General features: G+C 58.6%; 1 protein-coding gene across 1 annotated transcript in view; it reads left to right on the forward strand.

Annotated features, from left to right (window-relative positions):
• The window catches only part of CNTFR (ciliary neurotrophic factor receptor), a 38,235-nt gene extending 20,015 nt beyond the window's left edge, over positions 1-18,220 (forward strand). The window contains exons 3-10 of the mRNA XM_004275107.3: positions 99-183; positions 4,295-4,528; positions 11,789-11,906; positions 12,080-12,246; positions 13,296-13,459; positions 16,819-16,999; positions 17,324-17,492; positions 17,584-18,220. Coding sequence (XP_004275155.1) covers positions 99-183; positions 4,295-4,528; positions 11,789-11,906; positions 12,080-12,246; positions 13,296-13,459; positions 16,819-16,999; positions 17,324-17,492; position 17,584 — 1,119 coding nt within the window. The 3' untranslated portion in view covers positions 17,585-18,220. The remainder of the gene's footprint in view (positions 1-98; positions 184-4,294; positions 4,529-11,788; positions 11,907-12,079; positions 12,247-13,295; positions 13,460-16,818; positions 17,000-17,323; positions 17,493-17,583) is intronic.
• The last annotated feature ends 5,353 nt before the right edge of the window (positions 18,221-23,573 follow it).

Here is a 23,573-nt window from a genome sequence, read left to right on the forward strand (position 1 = left end):
GGTTTCCCAGTCTTGCCTGAGAGGAGTGAGGGCTCCCCAGGAGGCTCCTGCCTAGGCTGATGCTGCCCCTTTCCCCGCCGCCCACTCTTTCCCAACAGATGGCTGTTCCTGTCCCGTGGGCCTGTTGTGCCGTGCTTGCTGCTGCCGCTGCCGTGGTCTACGCCCAGAGACACAGTCCACAGGGTGAGTGCTGGGTGGGGGAGCTCCCTGCTGACCCCCTCTGGGAACTGAGCATGAACCCTCCCCGGCATAGCTGTACTCACCCACCCAAGAGCCACGTACTGCCGTAGGCTGGCATCGTCACACGTGAACATGAGTCATATGACACTGATATACGGGGTGACCCACTGATGTCGTCCCATAAACACAGTCCCCCAGTCACTCCTGGGCGGTCTCATGCTGATGGTATCTCTGGCTTGAGATGATCTGTCCCTCTGCCCACTAGCACTGATACAAGGTACAGGCGGGTGGGATGGGAGTTGGGGGCAGCTAGGGGTAGGGCCCTGTACGGTATCTGGTGAAATGGGGTCCCCTCGGATTTATGGGGGTGCAGTGGGAGGCACTGAGACAGTGGGTAAGAATATTTCTCCTTATCCCAGAAGGAATACAGGGACAGAGATGGTAGACTGAGAACAAGGTGTGGGGATGGGCAGGGTGACGAGTGGGAGAGGGCTGGCACATCAAGGAAGGGGCCCAGTCAGTGAGCTGGGTTGGCTGGAGGGGGCAGGGATCGCTCAGGCTGCGCCACTGGCAGCCTCCTGCCCTTCCCCTACCACCTGTCCAGTGAGTGCTGAGTCCTCACACTCCACGGGGCAAGGAGCTGCACCCCTGCTGGGAAACTTTACCACTGGCCCTTCTGCATCTGAGGCAGCACCTCAGACAGCCACGTCAGTATGAGGTCTGACCTCGAAACTCCTTGAACGAGGGAGGCTCCAAGTGTAGGGAGCTCCCCCCTTGGTTGTGTCCTGCCCCCCACCTCAGTTGGCTCAGGTAGAGGCAGAGAAGGTGGGGGCATCTCTGGGGCCCAGGCGCAGAGCAGACCCTAATGGCTGAGCTCCATGACCCTCAAGGCTGTGGGTTCAAGGGGGGCAGTAGGTCGAGGCTCCTGTGGCCTCTTCCTCATGAGCCCAGCACCGAGGCCCAGAGAGAGCCTGGCCTGCCCCAGGGCTGCTCCGCAGTGGGCAGGGACTGAAGGGACCACCAGGCCAGCCCATCGACCCCCACCTGCAGTTGGCCTGCCTGGGGCTCCTGTGCTGACCGGACCAGCCTAGGCCCGCCAGCGGTCTTTCCCGTTGGCCTCGCCCCTGCCCTGTGTGTGGGCATAGGCTGCATCTCTGAGAGTGTGAGACTGTCCTTGTGCGTTAGACTGTGTTCTTGTGTGAGCGAGACTGTGTCCCTGTTTGGGTGTGTTTCTCTGTGTAGTTATATCCTTGTGGGCTGTGCCCTGGGTGTGACATAGTTGATGTGTGACCGTGGCCTTTGTGGGGTTGTGTCCTTGTGGTTTAGACTGTACCCCATGTGTGATAGTTTGTTAGTTTCTCTTTGTTTCTGTCTCTTCGTGTGTTCGTGTCCCTGTTAAACTGTCTCTCTGTGTGTGAGACCATGTCCCCATGTGACAGTGCCCTTCCTGTGCATGCATGTGACCTTTTATCAGGTGTTACCGTCCCTGAAGTGGGACAGTGTCCCTGCGTAGCTGTGACCTTGTGGATGGTTGTCTTGGGTGTGCTTTTTCTTCTTTGTGGTGACTGTCTTCATCCTGTGTGTGGTGATGTGAAGTTGCTTAGGACACCTGGGGGGACTGTTTCCGGCGTGTGGTCCCCATGTGAGCCCATGTGCACAGGTGTGAGGGAGCTGTCAGCTCTATCCCTGTGTGTTTTCGATGTCCATGACCTCATCCTGTCTCTGTCTCTTATCCTGGCTTCTAACAACCTTTTCACAGCTGATTCCTTTGGAGCATTTGTCACCGCGTCAGGGCCAAGAACCCCATCCTCCCCCTGCTGCTTGATTTAATTTCTGAAATGGACAGCACATCAGTAGGGGCACCCACGGGGTGGGAGGAAAGCTGTCCAGAGACAAAGGATTAAATCACTGCCATCTTTGGAGCTGTTGCATGGCTGTGTGTATTGTAGCAGTTGTGGCACTGTGTGATTGTCATGTCACATTACCCCCTCTGCCTCTGCGTTGTGGCCTGTAGTTGTCATCTGTCATTGTGTTGTCATTTTTTCATTCCTGCCCTGCCCTTACATGGTTGGTTTGTCACTGTCGTCAGGTTGTGTTTCCGTTTCCTTTGTGAGGCAGACAGGGTTCCCCACGTGTTACCCCACTGCCATTGCATTCGTTGTGCTGTTGGGTTGGTTTCCTCATCTTGCGGCTTGTACCTGCCCCCCAGTATTAAAGGCCCATACTGGGGCCGTGTTAGTTCTGAGCTGCTGTTGGTCAGTGTCGATGTGTTGCTGCTGGGACCGTGTTGGCCACGCCCCCTCCACCACGGTCAGTTTTCAGCCTCCTCCTCAGGCCGCTGGATGCAGTCTCTCTGCTGGGGCGGGGGTGGGGGGGGCGGGCGGTGTGTGTGCAGAGAGAGGGGCTTGGCGTGTTTCCTGGAAGCTCCAGGTTTTTGGAAGGGAGGCTGGAGGGGGGCTCCGTGGCTAGGGCTGGTGGACTGGGGGGGCTCTATGGCTTGAGCCGTGGACACTGGGCCTCTGGTCAGAGGGAGGCCCCCAGTCAGTCTCTGGTCCAACCTCACAGCTGTGGCCTCCAAGGCCCCCCGGCCACCACCCTTCCGCCTGTTCATCCTCTGTTCGGCTGGTCCCAGGCCCCACAGACGAGTGGTCAGGGCTGGCTGGGTTTCCTGCTTCCCTCTCCTTTGACAGGGACAGAGAGGCTCAGAGAGGGGTGAGACAGAGACAGGCAGCGGGGGAGAGAGCTGGAGATCCCCGGCCCAGGGAGGGTGACTGAGGCAGCAAACAGGGACAGATGTTTCAGCACAGAGAAAAGCAGAACTGGGGAGGGGTCTATAAAGGAGGGAAGGGGGCGGCGGCATGGGGCCGGGGGTGGGGTGGGGTGGGGTGGGGTATCCCTACCCCCTGCAGTCCTGGTGGTGTTAACAAGTCTAATTAAGAGGCCACTGGCCCAACTTAATTGGCTCGTTAACAGGAATTGCCTCTGAAAATCCCCCAGCTAGGCAGGGTGGCTCTCTGGAGGGGAAATGTGAAGGAGTGTTAACAAGGCATACCGCTGCCACCACCACCCCGCCCCCCTCCCCCTCGCTCTGCCCCTCCCACCCTCACTCCACAGATCTGGCTGGGACCAGGGAAGCATCTGTTCTTCCAGGCTTGGGGGGCAGGATGAGGAGGGTAGGTTCGCATCTCCTGGTGCCCGCTTCTCTGGGGCTGTCTGTAGAACCGATGCCTTAGACTTCCTCTGTCCCACTCGCCCCCACCACCTAGCGCTGCCTCTCGACAGGTGCTCCCTCCGGCCCTTCCACTCCAGTCTCCTGGGCTCTGTCCATTACGCCTGGGTTGCCGAGGCCGGGGCTGGGGTTTGCTTTTGCCTCTGACAGGCCCCTCCTGGGGGCAAGAGAGGAATGGTCAGAGAGCTCCCTCAGTCCCAGCACTCCCCGACCCACACCCTGAGCAGTTCCTGCCTCATGATGATGTTGACAGCTGCTAGGAGTTCCCTAGGGCTCCTGTCCGGGACCCTGCCCATTCTCCCTTCTCCTGCTGCTGCCCCAGCCCTGTGTGGTTGGGAGCGGGGGACTTGTCAGGGACTCAGAGTCAGGGAGAGGGAGAGAGGCAGGACAGAAAGACGAGGATGGGGAAGATGAAGAGATGGGAAGAGACAGAGGGAGGAGTTCAGGAGAGGGGCCCCTCAGCCCCAGCTTGCCTGGGTAGCAGATGTCAGTGACTGGAGCTGGGCCTGTTGGTGGCAAGACGTTGGGGTCATGGGGGTCAGGAAAACTTTTAAAAGGACCTGGGGACTGGAGGTGAACTGGGTCTTCTCTCCCAGCATGCTACACAAACTCTCTACACATACACACACACACACAGTCCCCAGACATGCACACACACGTACGAATTTGGAGGCACTCACATGCCTGTACCCTTGTACGGCCGCACAGGAATTTTGCATACCCCTCATCTCCCCAGGACACTCACACCGTGAGACTCATAGCGTCTCGGCCTGGACTCCTCACTTTCGCACATTCACGGGCTCTCATCCGTGCACGTTTGCCTGGGGGTGCTGGGCGGGGCTGTGACCTGTGGCTTTTGCCTTGTGCCCTGCCCGGCCCCCACAGAGACACCCCACGTGCAGTATGAACGCCTGGGCTCAGACGTGACTCTGCCGTGTGGGACGGCGAACTGGGATGCAGCTGTGACGTGGCGGGTGAATGGGACAGACCTGGCCCCTGACCTGCTCAACGGCTCTCAGCTCGTGCTCCGTGGCCTGGAACTGGGCCACAGCGGCCTCTACGCCTGCTTCCACCGCGACTCCTGGCACCTGCGCCACCAAGTCCTCCTAAATGTGGGCTGTAAGTGTTACTCCCAGCACCCCTCATTTGACCTCCCACTTCACTCAAGGGCGTTGTCCACGAGGCCCAGACCCTTGGCCCGGTTCAAAGCCCCTTCCTGGTGGTAGTGGTGGAGGCCCTGACCCTTGCCCTCTGATCCTATTTGAGCCTGCTCTTCTGACCTCTGAGCCCAGTCTCACCCCGAGTGCGGACCCCTGGCATTTTGCACTTGTATCCACCCCCACTGGAGATCTTTGAGATCCTAAAATCCTGTTCCCTATGACAAGATGGGCACAGGAGGGCTGGCAGGCATGGCCCACCTGGGGCCTGGTGGGGAAGAATCCTAGAGTCACAGCTCCGAGCTGGAGTGGCCTCACTCCACTGTGTCCTCTCACAGGGTCTGGCCCTGAGGACCTTAGGGAAGAAAATGGGGTATACGGTTATGCAGGTAGAGGTGTGGCACTCTGGGAAGCTCCAGGGAAGAAGGAGGGCTTCCTGGAGTGTGAAGCACATGGAGACTTGGAAGATTTGGAAGAAACACTGAAAAAGTTCTTTCTGGCAGAGAGCTGAGTGTGACCATAGGTTTCAGAGGCTGGGAGGGCATGAAAAGGCCACTTGGGTTGGTATAAATGGCAGAAGGTTGCTGAAGGAGGGGACGGGGCAGATCATGATCCTAGAAGCTGGGGAGTGACACGATCAGAGTCATGTTGTTAAAAGGTCCCTCTCTCTGTGCTGAGGGGAGGCAGGTGGATGGGCAAAGGCAGGGCCAGGAAGGAGGCTGTTGCTGGGATGCGGGAGAGATGAGGGGGACCTAGGACCGGGGCATAGAGTTGGGGAAGTTGAGAGGGGGTGATTGGACCTCCAGGAGTTGGTGATGGATTCGAGGTAGGGAGGACAGGAGAATAGAAAGGGGGAGGAGTCAAGACGGCTGGTGGTACCAGTCGCTGCAACAGAGACAAGGTGGAAGGGTCAGCTGGAGGAGGAGATGGCGTGTTCCGTTTACACGGTGTCTCAGTTTTGGTTTCCCTAGAATCAGGTGAGAGTTTGCATACAGGTGGTCTATTTGGCAGGTGACAGAAACATCACAAGGGAATGGGAAAGTGATAGAAAAGAAAGTTAAGCTAGCCAGTAAAGGGGGAGTTATCTAGCCACTGCTTCTGGGCAACTGGCGCTTAACCCGCTGGGGGAGCCGTGGGAGCCGAGGCAGAATGTATGCCTCAGAGTTCTCCTGCCTGGGGAGTGCGGGGCCTCAGATGCTTATACACTAAGGGGTCGGGGTGGGGCTGCTTTAATTCCCCAGCACTTTTGGCCTGATGCCCTGACAGGCAATGCAGGTTTTGGTGGCCAAAGAAAGCTCTGAGGCAAATAACTGCAGAAGCGGTCAGCGGGTACGGGTGAGGGATCTGTGGCACCACCATCTGCTATAGACATGTTGGGTTGTGGTCCCCGGGGGACAGCCGGGAGTTGATGGCTGGTAGCCGGTGAATCTAAGGGTCTGGGACTCGGGGAGAGGCCTGTGCTGGAGATGGGAATTTGGGGGGGTTGTCAGCATTAACTCTTTGGGAGGGGGTGAGATGGCCAAGGGTGAGATTGTGGGGTAAGGAGAGAAGAGGACCCAGAACCCAGCCCTGAAGACCCTCACTGTAAAAGGGGTTGATGGAAGAAACGAGCCACAAAAAGAGATGAAAGATCCCAAGGAGCCGGCAGGAAGGTAGAAGGAAGAGCAGGTGAGTGTGATTCCGAGGAGGCATTTGCAGAATCGGGACGGTGAGGTTATCAGTGTTGCTGGCGGTCGTCTGGGCAGGCCTCTGGAGCTCAGCCAGAGGCACCAACTGACAGAGTAAATACTCTGAAAATAGTTTCTTTTCTTCTTGAGCCAAGGATTCAAGCTTCTCCGGCCTCATCCCACTTGGGTGATGCACCCCACTGTCTGAAGATGGTTTCTTTACTCCTGGGAGCTACTGAGGGGAGGAGATGCTTGAGGGACCTGGGAGCAGGCCCTTTCCCCACTATCAGGAGACTGGTGTGGACAACCGTGGGAAATGTTAGGCTGAAGTGTTGCTCGGGGTCCGCCACAACACTGACGTGTCAGTGGGGCTAGAGGAGAGGTACAGGTATGTTTCGGTAGGGCTGTTCCTTTCCCCACAGAAAAGCTTTTTTATGTGTTTAAACTGGAGAGATGGCAGTCGTCACGAAACGCCTTAGTTGCAAACCGAGGGTGGAGTGACCCCTGTCGGCCAGCTTGAGATATGCAGGATCAGCCCACCAGAGTCCTCCCTGGCCCACTACAGGGTGCATTAGAAGTGGACCACGCAGCCTAGCCCTGGGCCCTTACATGGGGAAAAGGCCATATATTGAGTGGCATGCAAGGAGTATGAGGCCAACTTGGTACAAGTCACCCATACCCTTGTCTTCTCAGTTCGAGTCCCAGAAGTCCTCAGGATGGACAAGGCTGGATGTGATGGCTGGGCCTTGGTGGCTCTGGGCCCCCATTCCTGATGACTCGGTTTTCTTTGAGAGGTCATTGGAAGGGGATTGGGTCTAGATGTAATGCCTGCAGCCATACCCACAGCTGCCCTTTGTGACCAGAGCCCAGACTTTTTTTTTAATAAGTTTTTAAATTAATTAATTAATTTATTTATTTATTTTTGGCTGTGTTGGGTCTTCGCAGCAAGCAGGGGCCACTCTTCATCGCGGTGCACGGGCCTCTTACTATCGCGGCCTCTCTTAGTTGCGGAGCACAGGCTCCAGACGCACAGGCTCAGTAGTTGAGGCTCACGGGCCTAACTGCTCCGCGGCATGTGGGATCTTCCCAGACCAGGGCTCGAACCCATGTCCTTTGCATCGGCAGGCAGATTCTCAACCACTGTGCCACCAGGGAAGCCCCAGACCTTTTATATATAGTGCTGACCACTCCCCAGGCCCTGCCTGTCAGAGGAGAGCTGGCCATGAGTTGGCTGTAGCATTAGTTACAGATACGTATCTCTCATTGCCTTGTTTCCTTCTAAAGAGTTGGTCAGAGGAACAGGGGACATTAACCATGATTGTTTCAGTCACTTTATATTAGTAACAACAGACTGGGTTTGGCAACACTCAATATCAAATTATCCTTCTCGCCAGTGCTCAGAGAACAGGACAGAGCTACCCCTGATTTGTGGGCCATTCAAACTAAAAATTATTCAGTATTTATCCTAAACATGTAAGATTTTCATGTCTCTATTTCCAAGGGAACCTGACCATAAAAATATTCCGTTGGAAGTCCCCTTAACCAGGCTGATCCCTGAACCGCTTCCTCCTGACCCACCTTCCTGCCCTCAGGCAGATGGTCACAACCAGCAAGGAGGCCCCTACCCGGGGTGATGAAAGGATCCCCCACATTAGGAAACAGGATCGCAAGGTTCCTTTTAGTAGCATCCTTTTGTTTCCTTAGACACTGCTAATTCCATGTCATTCTGATTTTAAGCTGAAATAAATCAGAGATTAAGTGACTAATTTTAAATAGACAGTTCTTTGTCCAGTTTTAAAATATTTGTATTTGATGGGTCAGGACAGGAACTCCCGAACCCCTAGTTCAGCATCGCTTCCTCCTCAGCTCTGTTTGGTGGGGAAGGAGAGAGCAGCCTGTGGTTGAAGAAGAAATTGGGGAGAAAAGTCGGGTAGAAGGCGGGCATTTAGGAGTCCAGAAGTTGGGGTGCCTTGAGGGATGTCACGAGATAAGGTTAGCACAGGCCGTGGGCCTTGAATGCCGGGCAGGAGGAGGAGTGTGGGTGCGGCCCGGGCAGGGCTGGAGCTGGAAGGGTCACCCCGCCCCGCCTGGCCTGATCTGGCCTGGCCAGGGGTGTGGGCAGCCTGCCCCTCCTCCTCTCTGAGCCGGCGGGCAGGTCTCGTGCATGCCGGGGGCTCCAGCCCAGGCGGGCTGGCGAGATGAGAGGAAAAACATGCGGTTTGGTGGGCTGGACATGGAAAAACAAGCCAGTTAGGAAAACAAACAAATCCTGGGCCAGCGGGGGTACACGCACGCATGCACACGCACACACAGCCCCCGTGTGGGACTCAGGGACACCCTGCTACGGGCTGATGCTGTCACTTGGGCATCTCAGGAGCCCCCATGAGGGCAACTCAGGAAGTCTGGGCATCCAGGAGCATGCCTGTATGTGATATCATGACACGTATGCATATGGGCTTTTGCTCACACACAGCCTCTAGCACGCTCTCACACGGTGTTCAGCTCATACGTGTGCACACACTTGGAATTCTGGGCAGCTTCCCACACCCACCATTCGAAAAATGCATTCAGACAAGTTCCGTCTCATACGCAGTGTCTCAGGTTTGTAGTCCTGCTGTCACCGTTTCACACACAACAGCGCCTTTACACGCATTTGCACAGAGGACCTCAGCCACACAGCCTCACACGTGTAGACAATCCCTAAGTCACACAACCTCACCCCGAGCCCCACACAAATGCAGTCACCCGGCCACGCACAGCCAATCGCAGTGACACTGCTGCCGAGTCCCAGTTACACACAGGAAGCCTCTCGGAGTTACGCACACAGCCTCACAATGGCCGTCGCTTACAAACAGCTTCTCCCCTGACTTGCAGCGCGCTCCCAGCAGGCCTCCTCACTGCATACTGTCCCACAGCCTCACACTTGGTCTCTCTCAGCACCCCCACCTCCGCCCACCCGGCCGCTCAGCTGGGCTCCAGCTGCAGCAAGTCACTCCTTTTCTTCCTTTTCTTTGTTTTTCTTTCCTCCTTTTCCCTCTGAGAAACCTGGTCCCTGTCAGGAAACCCAAGCCCTTCCCTACTCAGGGCCCAGGGCCAGGCAAGAGTAGCCAGATGACAGACAAAGCCCTGCCTGCCCTCCCCCTCGCCCCCCATGACCTGCCCAGTCAGAGAGGGGAACTGGTTTTGGGGGGGATGTCTGAGGGGAGACGGGTCCGAGGGGAGACAGGACGGTCAGAGGGAAATGGAGGAAACCAGCCAGTGGGGAGGCTGGGCGGGGGCGGGGGCCTGCGAGTCCAGTGCCATGGCCCGCTCTGCCCTCCGAAGAGTCCCAGGTGGCAGGGAGCTGACTCTGCAGGCTTCAGTCCCCCCCCCGCCCCCCGCCCAGTGCCCTTCTCCTTTGAAGCTGGGGGTAAGGGAGGGTGGTGGTAGGAGGGGGCAGTGGAGGCTTCTCAGCCAACCTCGGAATGTCCTTTCCTCCTGGGGTGGCTGCCAACTCCGGCCTGGCCCACAGGCCCCCACGAGGCGCTTCCTGTGTCCTTGGCCACCACCCCCCCACCATGCCTCTGTGTCCCTGGGCAGATAGGCACGGCGTACGTGAGGCGCGCAGAATGAACATGGAAGAGACACAAGATGGACGTGGGGCCAGGAAGGCTTCCCGGGGGAGGCAGGCGGCAGCGGGCAGAAAGCAGGCTGCCCCTCGTGCAGGCTCAGCTGGCCTCCAGCTCTCCCCTGCAGGCCAGGGGCTGGAGCCACCTCTGCCCACAGCGTAGCCCACGCCACCTGCCACATACAAGCTCCCCTCATGCCTCTCTGACGCCTTCATCTCTCCTGCTGCAAAGCCAGATTGGGCCCTGGGGGTTCGGCCCCAATACATACATACTTCACATGTACTGGACGTGTACATGCAGTCACACACAGCCATTCACAATCCCGTGCACACTGTGGATGGAAGCCCACGGCTCCCCAAGTCTCACCACGGCCACTCAGCAAGCGTGGACATGCACTCCCCCTCACCGTCCCTGGCTTATTGAGCTGCCCCCCTCCCATTTCCTGTCCACCTGTCAGGCAGAGGGCGGGGTGGGGGGGCACAGGAGGGAGGTGTCAGTGTCCCTGGAGCCGTGGACGGACATGCCTTGCCTGGGTCAGATCACAGAAGCTGCCTCCTTCCAGGAACCTGAGCCGGCTGTCCTCATGCCTTACCGAATGCCCGAGGGTGGGACAGCTGGTCTAAGTGCTCACAGCAGCAAAAAGAGTGGTTAGACAACAGAGAGGACTTCCCAAGTATGTGTGTGTGGTCATGTTGGTGGGTATCCCCGTCCTGGTGTTTAGTACCAGCTCTGGCTTGCTGTGTGGCCACAGGTAGGTTCCCATCCCTCTCTGGCCCTCCGCGTTCCCCAGAGTAAAGGCAGGTGCTGACCACATAAAGGGCTGCTTTTTTCTTTCTTAAAATAAATTTATTTATTTATTTATATTTGGCTGCGTTGGGTCTTCGTTGATGCGCTCGGGCTTTCTCTAGTTGTGGCGAGTGGGGGCTACTCTTTGTTGCAGTGCACGGGCTTCTCACTGCAGTGGCTGCTCTTGTTGCGGAGCGCCGGCTCTAGGGTCATGGGCTTCAGTATTTGTGGCACACGGGCTCAGTAGTTGTGGCTCGCAGGTTCTAGAGTGCAGGCTCAGTTGTGGCGCACGGGCTTAGTTGCTCCGCTGCATGTGCGATCTTCCCGGACCAGGGCTCAAACCCATGTTCCCTGCATTGGCAGGTGGATTCTTAACCACTGCATCACCAAGGAAGTTTCCTAAAGGGCTTCCTTAGGGGTCTGTGATGGAGAAGCTGGGGGCTGGGGCTGGGGTGAGGTACACACCAAGGGAACAGCAGCTTCCTCTCTGCACACACACACAGTCACACATAGACATGTGCTCTGAGAGCCATACACATAGACATTCCTACATACGTACCCACATTCCATCACACGTCACTCATTCACGTCACACACAGACACGTATGTGACATGTATGCATATGAACAGCCGCCCAGTGCTGTCGTTCATGTGGAGCCACCAGGCCTGTCCTCGTGTTTCTCATTCTCTCCCGAGGGGAAGCCTGGGATGTCTCTTCTCCAGGGAGTGCACCCTGATCACCCCACCAACCAGAGGACCCGGTCAAGAACCCCCCTTGGCCTCTGTTGCACAATCTTCCTCTGGAAATGGACGCAGTGTGGCAGGAGATTTGGGGCTGGGGTCGATTCCCCCAGACATCACCTCCATCCTGTGATCGATGAGCTGAGGCCTGCAGCCCCCTGCTCCCCACGTTCCCGCCTCCATTGAGCAGGTGGGGGGGGCTCTCTCCATACAGCCCTTGTTTTCCTTTAATTAAACATCTGGCTCTCTGTGGCCTGGGAAGCCTCAGACCCTCGCTGACAGCACCCTCCCCCCGCCATCTCTGGCATTGCTGATGGGTTGAAGGGGGAGAGCTGGGGTTCTGGGGCCCACCTGTCCCCACACTAACGCAGGGGACTGGGGGCTCCAAGAATGTCCTGACTGTGCTGTCCTCACCCCCAGTGCCGCCGCGGGAGCCCGTACTCAGCTGCCGCTCCAACACTTATCCCAAGGGCTTCTACTGCAGCTGGCATCTGCCCACTCCCACCTACATCCCCAACACCTTCAATGTGACTGTGCTGTGAGTAGATGCACCTGTGACCTGGTTCCAACCCTGACCTCTGACCTCTCCCCCGGCCCCCCACCATGCCCTCAGTCCAGACCCTAGCCCAGCCTTGGGCTTGACCTTCCCCCAGCCTCTGCCCTACCCGACCTTGACGTTGGTAACGGTGCCTGGGCTTCATCCCTCCCCAGGCATGGCTCCAAGATTATGGTCTGTGAGAAGGACCCGGCCCTCAAGAACCGCTGCCACATCCGCTACATGCACCTGTTCTCCACCGTCAAGTACAAGGTCTCGATAAGTGTCAGCAACGCTCTGGGCCACAACACCACAGCTATCACCTTCGATGAGTTCACCATTGGTGCGTGGGGAGGGGGCGGGTCCCCGCTGCATACTCCAGTGGGAGTAAGTGGATGTTTGCCAACGTGTATATGAGCATTGGTGGGGGTGTCCACATTGTGTGCCCAGGTATATGTGGAACGTATAATGTGTACACATGTGCGTGGCATGCATATACCCGTGAACATCTGAGTGGATGTCCTTCACCTGCCGGGGCCAAGAGACCTCTCCAGCGGCTCTTCCCATCGTCTCTCTGGCTCCCAGAGCATGCAGGAGGGGGAGGGGGGCAGGCTGGGCCAGACCCCTGTGCAGCTGCAGCCTCCACCGCCCCCCCCTCCACGCTAATGGCTTCCTTACGGCCTGTGATGAACGAGGTGTCAGAACAGGAGACAGGACTGGGACAGATACCGCCCTCCCCCCACCCCCATCCCAGCCAGACCCTCTGCCCGCCCCTGCCCCATCCCAGCCAGACCCTGTGCCTCCGCCTGCCCCCACCCCAGCATGGCTGGATCCCCAGCCAGTCTCTTGCTATGTGAGCTGGGCCCTTAGATGCTCTCATCAGATTCTCAGCCCACTTCCAACCCAGATCTGCAACACCTGTGGACTGTCTTTTACCTTTGACCCACAAAGCAGCTTCAAACCCAGCCTCTTCCAAGCTAGGCCGTGTCTTGGTTTGGAGCTGGAAAAGTTGAGGTGAAAAGCCAGGCTTGGGGCAGTGTGTGATGCTGGTACAGGCTGGGGTGATCCAGGTGATGACGAGGGTCGTGGTAGGGCATGACATAGGCTTAGTAATTGGGGTGCTGGTCATCATGAGGATGGGGTTGATGATGGGATGAAATTTAGGATGTTGATATCATGAGCTGGTGACAGTGACTGTAGTGACCGTCATTGGCGATGACAGGGATGTGAAAGGTGGAAGTAATGAGATGGTTGTTAACGGTGGTTGCCAAAATGGACAACAGAGAAGAGCGATGATTACTGATGTGCATTGGTTGACATGGCGGCTGGGGTTGACGAAATGGGGTTGTTCCAAAAGATCAGTGTGGTACTGAAGCTGTGTTTCCTCAACAGTGAAGCCTGACCCTCCAGAAAACGTGGTAGCCCGGCCAGTGCCCAGCAACCCTCGCCGGCTAGAGGTGACATGGCAGACCCCCTCGACCTGGCCTGACCCCGAGTCCTTTCCTCTCAAGTTCTTTCTGCGCTATCGACCCCTCATCCTGGACCAGTGGCAGCATGTGAGTACCCTGCCCAGATCCCGAGAGCCTGAATCAGAGCCGCACGGTGTGGGAGGCCCCTGTATCCCTGCTGCCGGCTGTTCCCATGTGAAGCCTGAGGGCAGTCAGAGAGGCTTTCCGGGGGAAAGAAGGGACCAGGTGGGCCTGGAAGGATGGATGGAGCTGAGGGAGGTGTCCTGATCTAAGGTCCTTAGGGGTTCCTGGTGACCCCCATTAGGGCAACAGGAACGCATCTGTCGTTGTGGCTCCGCATGGTAGTGGAGAGAAATGCCGGGAGGCAGATGGCAGGCAGTGTTTCCCTTTTCTTACCTCTGGCTTCAGCCCTGATCAGACATCTCCCTCTTACACTCTGGGCCAGGCTCTGAGCCTGTGCTGGACCCAAGGGGCACGATAGTCCCTGTCCTCAAGGACTCACAGATGGGCTCAAGGGGTCAGAATCAGGCAATAGAGTCAAGCTCAATCCAGGGTGTGAGCTCAGGCCGTGATTAGTGTCATGGCTCCCCAAAGTCAAGTCCACCTTAGAGGTCAGCTTAAAGTTATGGGTCAGAAGGTGGTCTGGACCGGGAACGAAGCAGTGGACAGGGGGCTGTGGTCTGGGATATTGATCAAGCTACGAGAGCGAGCTCTGGGGAGCAGCCAGGGGCTTGGGGCAGACTTGAGTTTCTCTCTCCTTGAGGGCCCTGGGCCCATAGGGCTGTGGGCGCTATGTGGCCCATAGGGCTGTGGGCTAGGTCTGGGGCTGGGAAGGTGCGCCCTGGGGCAACCCAGGCTGGCACCCAGGGTCAACCTGTGCCCCCACTGCATCCACCTGGTTCCAACCTCATCTCCTCCTGCGCCTCTCCCAGCTGGCCTTTAAAGCGCGTAATTCGATTCCAGGGCGCCTGTCCTGGTTGCAGGCCTGGCTCCCACAAAGGCTGCTTACATGCTCATATGTTCCCTGACAGAGTCCGGAGTCCCTCCCGCCTGGCCAGCTGCCCGCGACTAATGCATCGCTAATAACCAGGGTCTAGTTTCACAAGCCCCCCCTCCTGCTAACTAGCTACAGGCAGCAGCCCTGCGCGTCGCAGTGCACACGCCTTGCAGTGGACCTGGCACACTGCCTACCACACACACACGGGAACATGCACGCACACACGTGGCCCCCAGCAGGAACCATGCTCCCTACGTGCGTGTGACTAACATGCCAAGGCCACCCACTGGCCTGCACCGTGGGCAGAGCTGACCCCAACGCTGAGGCGGGCAGAGCAAAATATGTGGGCTCTGTGGCAAGAACATGAGTGGCCTGTGGCACAAGTTATCCCTGCTCCATGTCACATTGGTATTGTGGTTGGCTAGATTTATGGCTCTTTTGAACTTGAGTTTTGCTCTGAACAGAATGGACTCTCCCCAGTCCTTAAGCTTGGAGAGAGGCAGGTGTATGATTGGGAGGGGCAGTGGAGGGGAGAGCAGAGAAAAACATCACTTGGATTTTCAGGAGGATGTGAGAGATACAGGTCAGGAATTACACAAGAATGGGCACCATGAGGTCTGGCAGGGGCTGTCTCAGCATGGACAAGGGGGAGGTGAGTACTGGGACCCAGCATGGGTTCCCTGCATCTTCTGCTCTGGGCCTAACTCAGCAGGAAGGCTGGGAGGGCATGTTTGATGTCTGCTGCCACAGACTGGATGGAGGACTCCTAGGAAAGGCGGATGCCAGCAACTAGGGAATTCCTGACAGTTGTGGAGCCATTCTCTTAAGGGGGTGGATTAAGGGATCAGTGACAACCTAACAAGAAGGGCCCAGGCCTAGGAGATGTGGCTTCCAGGAGGGCACTGTGCTTCTAGGCTACATTCCTAGAGGTATGGTTGGTTGCCCACCGTAAGCCCACCAATGAGGTGGTAATTTGATCTGCTCCCCATGGCCCTCTCCCTTTGGGGAAAGACAGATGTGGAGATCCGGGGGACAGAATCAAAGGAGGAGGCCCGAGGGTCAAATCCTGGGAAGAGGGAGAAGGAGCGGAATGAGCTAGGGCTACTTAGCCAGAGGGGGTTTTTGCAGAGCAGAAGGGGCCTGGGGGACCAGAGGTGGAACTGGGCCCCAACTCCAGGAGAGGGGAGTCTCTGGGGCCCACCGATCTTCCAGGGCTGGGAGTAGAACTTAACTGAGCCCAGATCTGGGCCCAAAATGGCTCTCATACCGACTCTGGCCTTTACCAGTACCTCCTATCTCAGGCTCACAACCCCTGGAGGAACTGGGAGGCTTTCCTGCCCCACTTGGACCCAGCTGCCCACACACGAATCCACATACACACACGCACATGGGCTCACAGACTGTCAGGTCAGGTAGCCCAGACCCTGGTTTTCTTGGGGGAAGAGTGTAACAGGGACCAAAAATGCCCTGAAGCCAGACGTGGCCCAGAGCCGGGGGGGGGGGGGGGGGGGGCGGGGGCCCTCCTCCGCCCCTGCCGGCTGCCCCTGTTTACGAGGCGCCTTAATGAGGCGGCGGGTGCCACTGAGATGAACCAGAGCCCAGCCTGGGCCTGGGAGGGGCGCCGGACAGGCAGGCCAGCCTGGAGGGTGCGGGGAGACCCTCAGGATGGGGCCGGCCAGGGCAGGGGTGGGGTGGCCATGCCTCCAGGAGGAAATGGAGCAGCTGTCCTGCTGTCCTGCCGCCCCAGGAGCTGCCCCCCCACCCCTTTTCCACCTCAGGCAGGGCGATGACTGTAAGTGAGGCCACCCTGAGGGGGAAACCCCGCCGGGGCCAGGCTGGTGGGTGCACTGGGCATCTGGGAGCCCAGGCTCTGAGCTGGAACCCGTGGTAACGACAGAGCTGGCTGAAGTCTCTCTGGTGCTCACCATGTGCCTGAGTCCTCGTTACAACCCTGTGAGAGCGATCATTAACGCCATTTTACAGATGAGGACCGCAGGGCATGTGGAAGTTAGGTAACTTAGTCACCTAGTTAGTAGGGGATGGAGCTAAAATTTGGACTCGGGCAGCCTAGCTCCATGCCTGCGTTTGTAACCTTCCCTTTAAACAGCTCCTTGATGGAGTGGGAGAGGGCAGCACAACATTACGCCTGTCTCACCCCATTCCTCTTGTCGCCTCCAGCTGGAACTGAAGTCGGGGCTGGGCTGGGGCTAGTGAGAGAGCTGGGGTGACAGCAGAGTGAAGACACTGAGCAAAGTCCTCCTCACTCTCCCCTCGGGGCATTTCTCATCTACTTAAAGATCTCCTCCCCCAGGACTGTCTTTGCTCCCTGTTGGTGGGGGGGGGGGCGGTCTCCTCCCGGAGAAGTCTTCACTCTCCCAGGGATATTCTCAGTGTCCTCCCCCCAGGGTCCGCCGTCCCTATACACTCCCACCCCGTGATTTGGCTGCAGGTGGAGCTGTCGGATGGCACGGCGCACACCATCACGGACGCCTACGCTGGAAAGGAGTACATCATCCAGGTGGCCGCCAAGGACAATGAGATTGGGACGTGGAGTGACTGGAGTGTGGCCGCCCACGCCACACCCTGGACCGAGGAGCCACGACACCTCACCACCGAGGCCCAGGCCCCCGGTGAGCCCGCCCCCTGGCCTCCCTCCACCTCCTCCTGGGACTTGGAGCATCTGCCCCAGGGGTCTCCACAGTCTGTGCGGCTGGCACACTCCCGTCGGTCTGTCCAGCCCCTGCTGTCACTCGTCCTTGCTGTCTGCACATTCTCGGTAGGGGCCTCTGATGGAGGGGGCCTCTGGGTGCCTTGGGGAAGCAAAGACTTGCCTGATGGGCGAGGCAGGGGCTGTCTGACAGGAGAAGCAGGAGCAGTGTGCCTGTGGACCCCAGATGGAGGTGGGACTCCAGCCCCGGCCCGGCCCGGCTCTGAGTTTCCCCCGTGTTCCCCAGAGACCACGGCCAGCACCACCAGCTCCCTGGCACCCCCGCCTACCACGAAGATCTGTGACCCCGGGGAGCTGGGCAGCGGCGGAGGACCCTCGGCGCCCTTCTTCATCAGTGTCCTTGTCACCCTGGCCCTGGCTGCCGCTGCCGCCGCTGCCGGCAGTCTCCTGATCTGGTAAGTGGAGTGAGGCTGGGTGGTGGAGGGGAGCCCGAGGGGACCCCGACCCCACCCTCTTCCCTCACAGCCTCCTGCCCTGTCCCCCCAGAGCCCGGCATCCCGTGAGGACATGCCAGCGCACCTGCAGAGGAGCAGGAGGCCGGAGCTGAGCCTGAACACCCTGGTTTCTATTTTGCACACGGGCAGGAGGACCTTCGGCATTCTCTCGAGACACAATTTGTAGAGACCCCGGCAGGCCCGGGCCTGCCGCCCCCCAGCCCCGCCACACCACGCCGGCCCCCCTCCCTGATCAGGGCAGGGGGCCATGCAGCTAACCCACCCACCAAAGAGCACCCACACCTCCGTCCTAAGCCCTGGGGCTGGGCCCTCCAACGCCAGCGACTCCCAGGAGCCCTTGGGGGGCCTGAGGGGAGCCCCTCACATCACAGTCTCGCCTCCTGTCCCAGCCTCCTGTCTGTTCCAGGGTCTTTGTTGCCACCATCAGATTATAAGCTCCTGGCGCTGGGGGGGCCCGGCCATCCCCTTCCCCCGGCACCCACACTTTTCAGTGCCCCGCCTCCGCCCCTGTTTTGTACGACCCTCCCCTTTTCCTGCTCCTGCCCCGCAGTATTTAATGCCCTGTCAGTCCCCTGTAGTCTGACTCAGTGGTAACTTGCTGTATTTGAATTTTTTACAGATGTATATACGGGGGTGGGGGGTTCTCATTAAACGTCACCATTTCATGAGTCCTTGGACCGGACCCACTTTGGGAGGGTAGCCCTTGTCCAAGGACCTCTCCCCTTCCAGGCCTGGAGGAGGGAAGCAGTTAGAGTTGGAGAGAGACAGCCCTCTCCAGACAGGTGGGGAGAGGCAGCTCATCTCTCAGGCAGGTGTGTCTGTGGACGGGGCTTCCCGCCTCTTTGGAGGGTAGAGCTCCCTGGAGGCCATGGGCAGAGTTTTGGGGAACGAGGGGCCCCAGTGAGGCAGGTCCCACGCCGGGGGCATCCAGTCATCCCCGGAGGCTACTGAATCCTGGCAGGGCCAAGGTCTGTCAGGGGTCATCTCCGGAGCTGCCTTCCACGGGTGCCCAGGCCTGGCTTTACCCACGGGGCAGAGGTGCAAGAAGGGGAGGAGGCCGGGTTTCATCCTCGGGGTGGAGGGGTTGTCATCCCGGCCATTCAGGAGACACAGGCCGGGGTTCCAGCAGGTCAGGCCTGGAGCTCAGCCAGGGCTGAGAGTGCAGAGCGCAGAGTAGCCTGGGCAGGCAGGGAGGTTGCCCGAAGGAGGCCACTTGGCACGTGACCAGGCATTGGCCTGGTGCTTCAGGACGGGAGGCGCGGAGTGCGAGGTTTACCCCAGGGTTAGACTGCAGTGAGGACTCAGTGTGAGTGGGAGGGGAGCGGGCTTCGGCTTTACAGGGTACTCAGGCTCTGGGCCAGCGCCACACCCTCTGCCCACACCCTTCCGGTCCCCAAACCGGGACTCCAGGATCCCTTTGATTTCCCCTCAGAGGAGAGGCCCCCGGCTGCCTCAGGTCCAGCCCCCCTCGTCGGAGCCGCCTCCCTGCAGCTCCTTGGCTGAGAATCCCCGGGGCTGGGGCCAAGTTGGCCGGCACCTCTGGCCTGGGGGTGGGGGCAAAGGGTTAGGCCACAGCCCCAACCTGGGAGCCGGGCTTGGCCACGCTCCAGGCGGCTGGAGCAGCAAGAGAAGTGGAGTCGAAGCCAGAACACGCTGGTCCACGCACAGCCAAGCCCCCACCGCCCAGGCAGGCACGGAGCCGCGCACCGCCACTGAGCTGCTGCCCCCGAGTCACACGTGCACCCCGGTTCAAACCCTCCTCCTCAGACCAGGGTCAGGAAACGAGCATTCCTTTGCTGGTCTCGCTGCCAGCCTGGGATGATGCCCTGGGAGGAGGGGTTCACAGTTCCAGGAGTACTGATGAGTCAGGCCTGGACAGGACTCCGGGCGGGTGAGGGGCTGAGAGCGAAGGTGGCTGGCTCTCCTCCAGGCCGGGCACTAGAGGACGAGACGGGTGTTCCAGGCGGGAGAGGCCATGGAAAGCAAAGGCCGGTGTCAGGGGAGAGAGGCCTGTGGCGTTTCGAGCCGAATAGCCTGGCCCCAGCTGTGGGAGCACACGGCTCATCCACAGGAAGAGGCTCCCAGGATGGACATCCTGAGCAGTGGCTGTGGACCTGTCTCTGTGTCCTGGACCCCCAGTTCTGTCTGTCTGGTCTCTGAGGTGTGGCTCGGGCCTGAAACCTGCACTCCAGGTCCAGCAGGGGTGGAGGGAGTAGTGGGTCCCCAACTCTCACGAAGGACATTGTATTCCCGGGGTGGGTCTGAACCTCCCCCTTCCCCGTCCTTGTGGTAGGAGGGCTGAATTAAGGAGTCTCTGGCCTGTGCTGCCTTCCTGCCTTGAGAGCCCTGGTCAGCCCTGACCCACCCGCCGCCCACCCAGGGCTTGGGCATCATTAGCAACATGGGAAAGCAATTACGTGGGGCCTGGGGAGGAGATGGAGGGGAGGGGGACTGCTGGAGCCTCAGAGGCCGATGGAGAGGAGGACTGGGCCATCTCCCTGCCCCCAACCCCAAGGGAGAGACCCAGCCCCATCCTAAGCCCTGAGGTGGCCGGAGGGGCAGTGTCATTGCCTCTGACCAGACTGGACCTCAGCCCGGAGGTAGTCATCCCTCCTTGGGGGTCCTGGCCCTCGAGCTCACAGGGGCTGCTCGCCTTGGAGGGTCTTGGCTGCCGTCTGTCTGCTGCCGCCTCTGCCTGCTGTCCCTTCCACATCCGTTGTAGCTCATCGCGGTTCTGGGGAGCTGGGGACAACTATAGGCATCAGTTCTTGGAGCTAGATCAGAACGTGGAGAATGAAAACACTGCTGTTGGGGGTTGGGGGCACTGCAGGGGGAGACTTGGATCCCAGGCCCAAGGTGCACAGCAGCCCAGCCTTTCAGCTCACTACAGTTCTCCTTCCTCCTTCAAGGGGCACTGGGGATGGGAACCCTCCTCTGTGCCCCATTCCTATAACACTAACTTGTCTCTGCCCCATCCTCTCCTCTCTGAACCCATTCCTGTCTCTGTCTCCGTCCCATGCCTATCGCTGAAGATGTCTTTGTCCTGGTCCCTGTCCTTGTGTTTCTCTCTGCATGTCCCTCTCCCATCTCTCTCTCTCTACGTCTCCTGTCTCTGCTGCCCTCTTTGTCTCTCTAGCCGTCTCTTTCTCTGTCGCCATCCCTGTCTTTGCCTCTGTCCCTCCTTCCTATTTCTCAGTCTTCTCCTTTTCTGCCTCCCTCCCTCGGTCTCTCCGGGTCTATCTCCATCTCAGAGTCTCTCTGTCTCTCTCTGTGTTTCTGTCTCTCTGTGTGTCTATCTCCATCACCAGCTCTGTGTCTCTGTTCCTCTTCCCTGAGTCTGGCAGTCCTTCCCTCTCTGCCTCCCTCTGTGTGTTCCTGCCCTGGTCCAGACCCCAGCCTGTGACTGCTGTGCCTCTCTGGCCTGAGCCGGGGGCTGTCCTGGCTTCTGCTGCCCCCTCTCGGCCGCCTGCCTGCCCTTCAGTCTCCCGGGCAGGCAGCTGTCAGCACATGCATCCCACGTCTGCCTCCCAGCAGCCAGCCAGGAGAGGGAAGGTGGTCGGGAGACAGCAGGCAGGAATACCTCCGTGCAGCCTCTGGCTTTGAGAACCCCCCCAGAGCCGGTGAGCTCCCTTAACTCCCTAGGCTGGGACTCTGAGAAAGTTCATTGTCACATGGTGAGAACGGAATGCTTGGCTGCAAACCCAGCCCCGTGTCCTGCACCTGTGTGTCTCTATGTCTTGGGTCCCACGTGTTCACTGTGCCCACAGGCCAGAGCTACTGGATGTGGACAGGTAGAGAAAGGACCTTCAGGTGGTAGCACCTGCCTGTGGATGTAAGGCTAAAGACCTGGGGGCAAGAAGGGCTGGAGTGTAGTCCTCACACCCCTCTCCTCTCCTCAGAGGAGGGTGGAGGGGAAGGAGGTCTGAGGAGAGGAGTTGGGTGGAGCCAGTCTGAGGAGAGAGGCTGGAAGGGGCTTTATCTGACAGAGCCACTATGATGGGGAAGGCTAACCTGAAGTTGAGCGGGTCTGAGAGGGCCTGCGTGACAGGGTTAGTTTGAGGGGAGACTGGTGCGGGACACACTGCTGAAGAGATCGTGTTTGGGAGGGCCAGTCTGAGGGGATAGGCTGATCCAGAGAGCATCTGAAGGGTCCAGTCTCAGGAGAAGCTACTCTGGAGGCAGACAGGTCCCAGAATAGGCTCACCAACTCGTCGTAGTTTGCCTGGGACTTGCCCAGTTTTAGCACCGAATACCCCTCAGCCCCAGGTGACTGAGAGAGTTGGTCAGCCTGTTTGAGAAGGCCTCACCTAACAGCGCTGGCCTGATAGGAGAGGCCTACCTGGGAGCAAGTGGGTCCGAGACGGCTTGTCAGACGGCACCAGTCTGAGGGGAGAGGTTGTTAAGGCTAGAAGCTTCTCTGCACAGGAACCAGGCCCTGGAGGGGGTGGACCATTTGGGTCCTTCCAGAAGGTCAGTGGCTTGGGGAGTGGCCACCAGGGGGCAGGGCAAGCTCTCAGGAGAATCAGAGCCAAAGGCCCCAGAGGGAGCCAGACAGTGCGGGGCTGTGTGCAAAGTGTGCTGGCAATAGCGTGTGTCACTGCGCCATCACGGGCAAGTTTGTGTGATGGTGCACGGCCTGCAGTTACGCTTTTGTGTGACTGGGTGAGCAGGGGGCATGTCTGTGATGTGTCAGTGTGTGCCCAGTGTGGCTGGGCGGAGGCCTTGCCTGTGGCTGTGGCGGAGAGAGCAGGAGCCTCTTGGGACACCAGGACAGGGAGGCCATGGGAGTGGCTCAGTCAGAGAAGTTTCCCTGGCAGGGGCTGAGATGGGGAGAAGAGGTGGGACCAGGCTTCCCCTACCTGTGCCCGCCCCTGCCCACTAGAGTATCCCCGAGAGTCCAGACACTAAGGGCTTTGGTCACACACAGGGGCAGCCCCCAGGCCGGTCTGCACGCCTAGGCCCTGCCTGCCCTCCTCTCCAGCTTCTCTCCTTCTGCTCCCTTCAGCTGGCACTCCTTCAGCTGGACACCTCACCCTCACCCCACCCTACCCCGATCCCCGATCGTTGTTTCTACCTCTCCTATCACCATGCCCTGGTTCATGCTGTTCCCTGCCCGACGCGCTCCTGTGAAGCATTTGAGGTCCCTCTGATGCTGCCCGCATGAGACACTCCCTGCTCATTCCGCTTTACCGTGGGCTGGGCACCCACTGTGTGCTGAGGCCTAGTCCGGCGGGCCCCTGTCTCACCTCTGGGACCTGAAAGTGATGGGGGTGGTGCTGCTAGGATCTTGCCCAGAGGAGGGCTCTGAGGGGGGAGGTATGGACAGAGCAAGTCTGGGAATCTCGGAGACAGGACGGCAAAGTGACGCCACAGTCACAGAATCACTCCACTCCATCCTACCCACCCACTAACAACTGACCAAAAGCCAAAACAAACCAAAACAAAAATGCTGTTACCAGCTCAAGTCCAACCAAACAAGGAAATAATTCTTCTTTTTTAATGTATTTATTTCATTTATTTATTTTTGACTGCGTTAGGTCTTCGTTGCTGAACGCAGGCCTTCTCTAGTTGCAGCGAGCGGGGGCCACTCTTCGCTGTGGTGCGCCTGCCCCTCACTGTGGTGGCTTCTCCCGCCGCGGAACACGGGCTCTAGGCGCGCGGGCTCAGTAGTTGTGGCGCACGGGCTTAGTTTCTCCACGGCACGTGGGATCTTCCCGGACCAGGATTTGAACCTGTGCCACCTGCATTGGCAGCGGACTCCCAACCACTGCGCCACCAGGGAAGCCTGGAAATTCCTTTTATAAACCTTAAAATGTGATAGCCAAGGAAAATAACAGAAGATTCTGGTGCAATGAGTGAGTGGTGTGTCTCCTAACCCCATGCCCAAAAGTAGCATTGAGAAAAGGCAAGTCAACAGAACACCAAGAATTCTCACTAATATACTGTAATCTGAGAGATGTGGACTGTTGAGTAAGTAGGTAGCCTTAGGAAAAATCTGGGGGAAAAAACCCTTTGTAAATG

The sequence above is a fragment of the Orcinus orca genome, chromosome 6 (genome assembly GCF_937001465.1).
Source record: "Orcinus orca chromosome 6, mOrcOrc1.1, whole genome shotgun sequence".
Lineage (NCBI taxonomy): Eukaryota > Metazoa > Chordata > Mammalia > Artiodactyla > Delphinidae > Orcinus > Orcinus orca.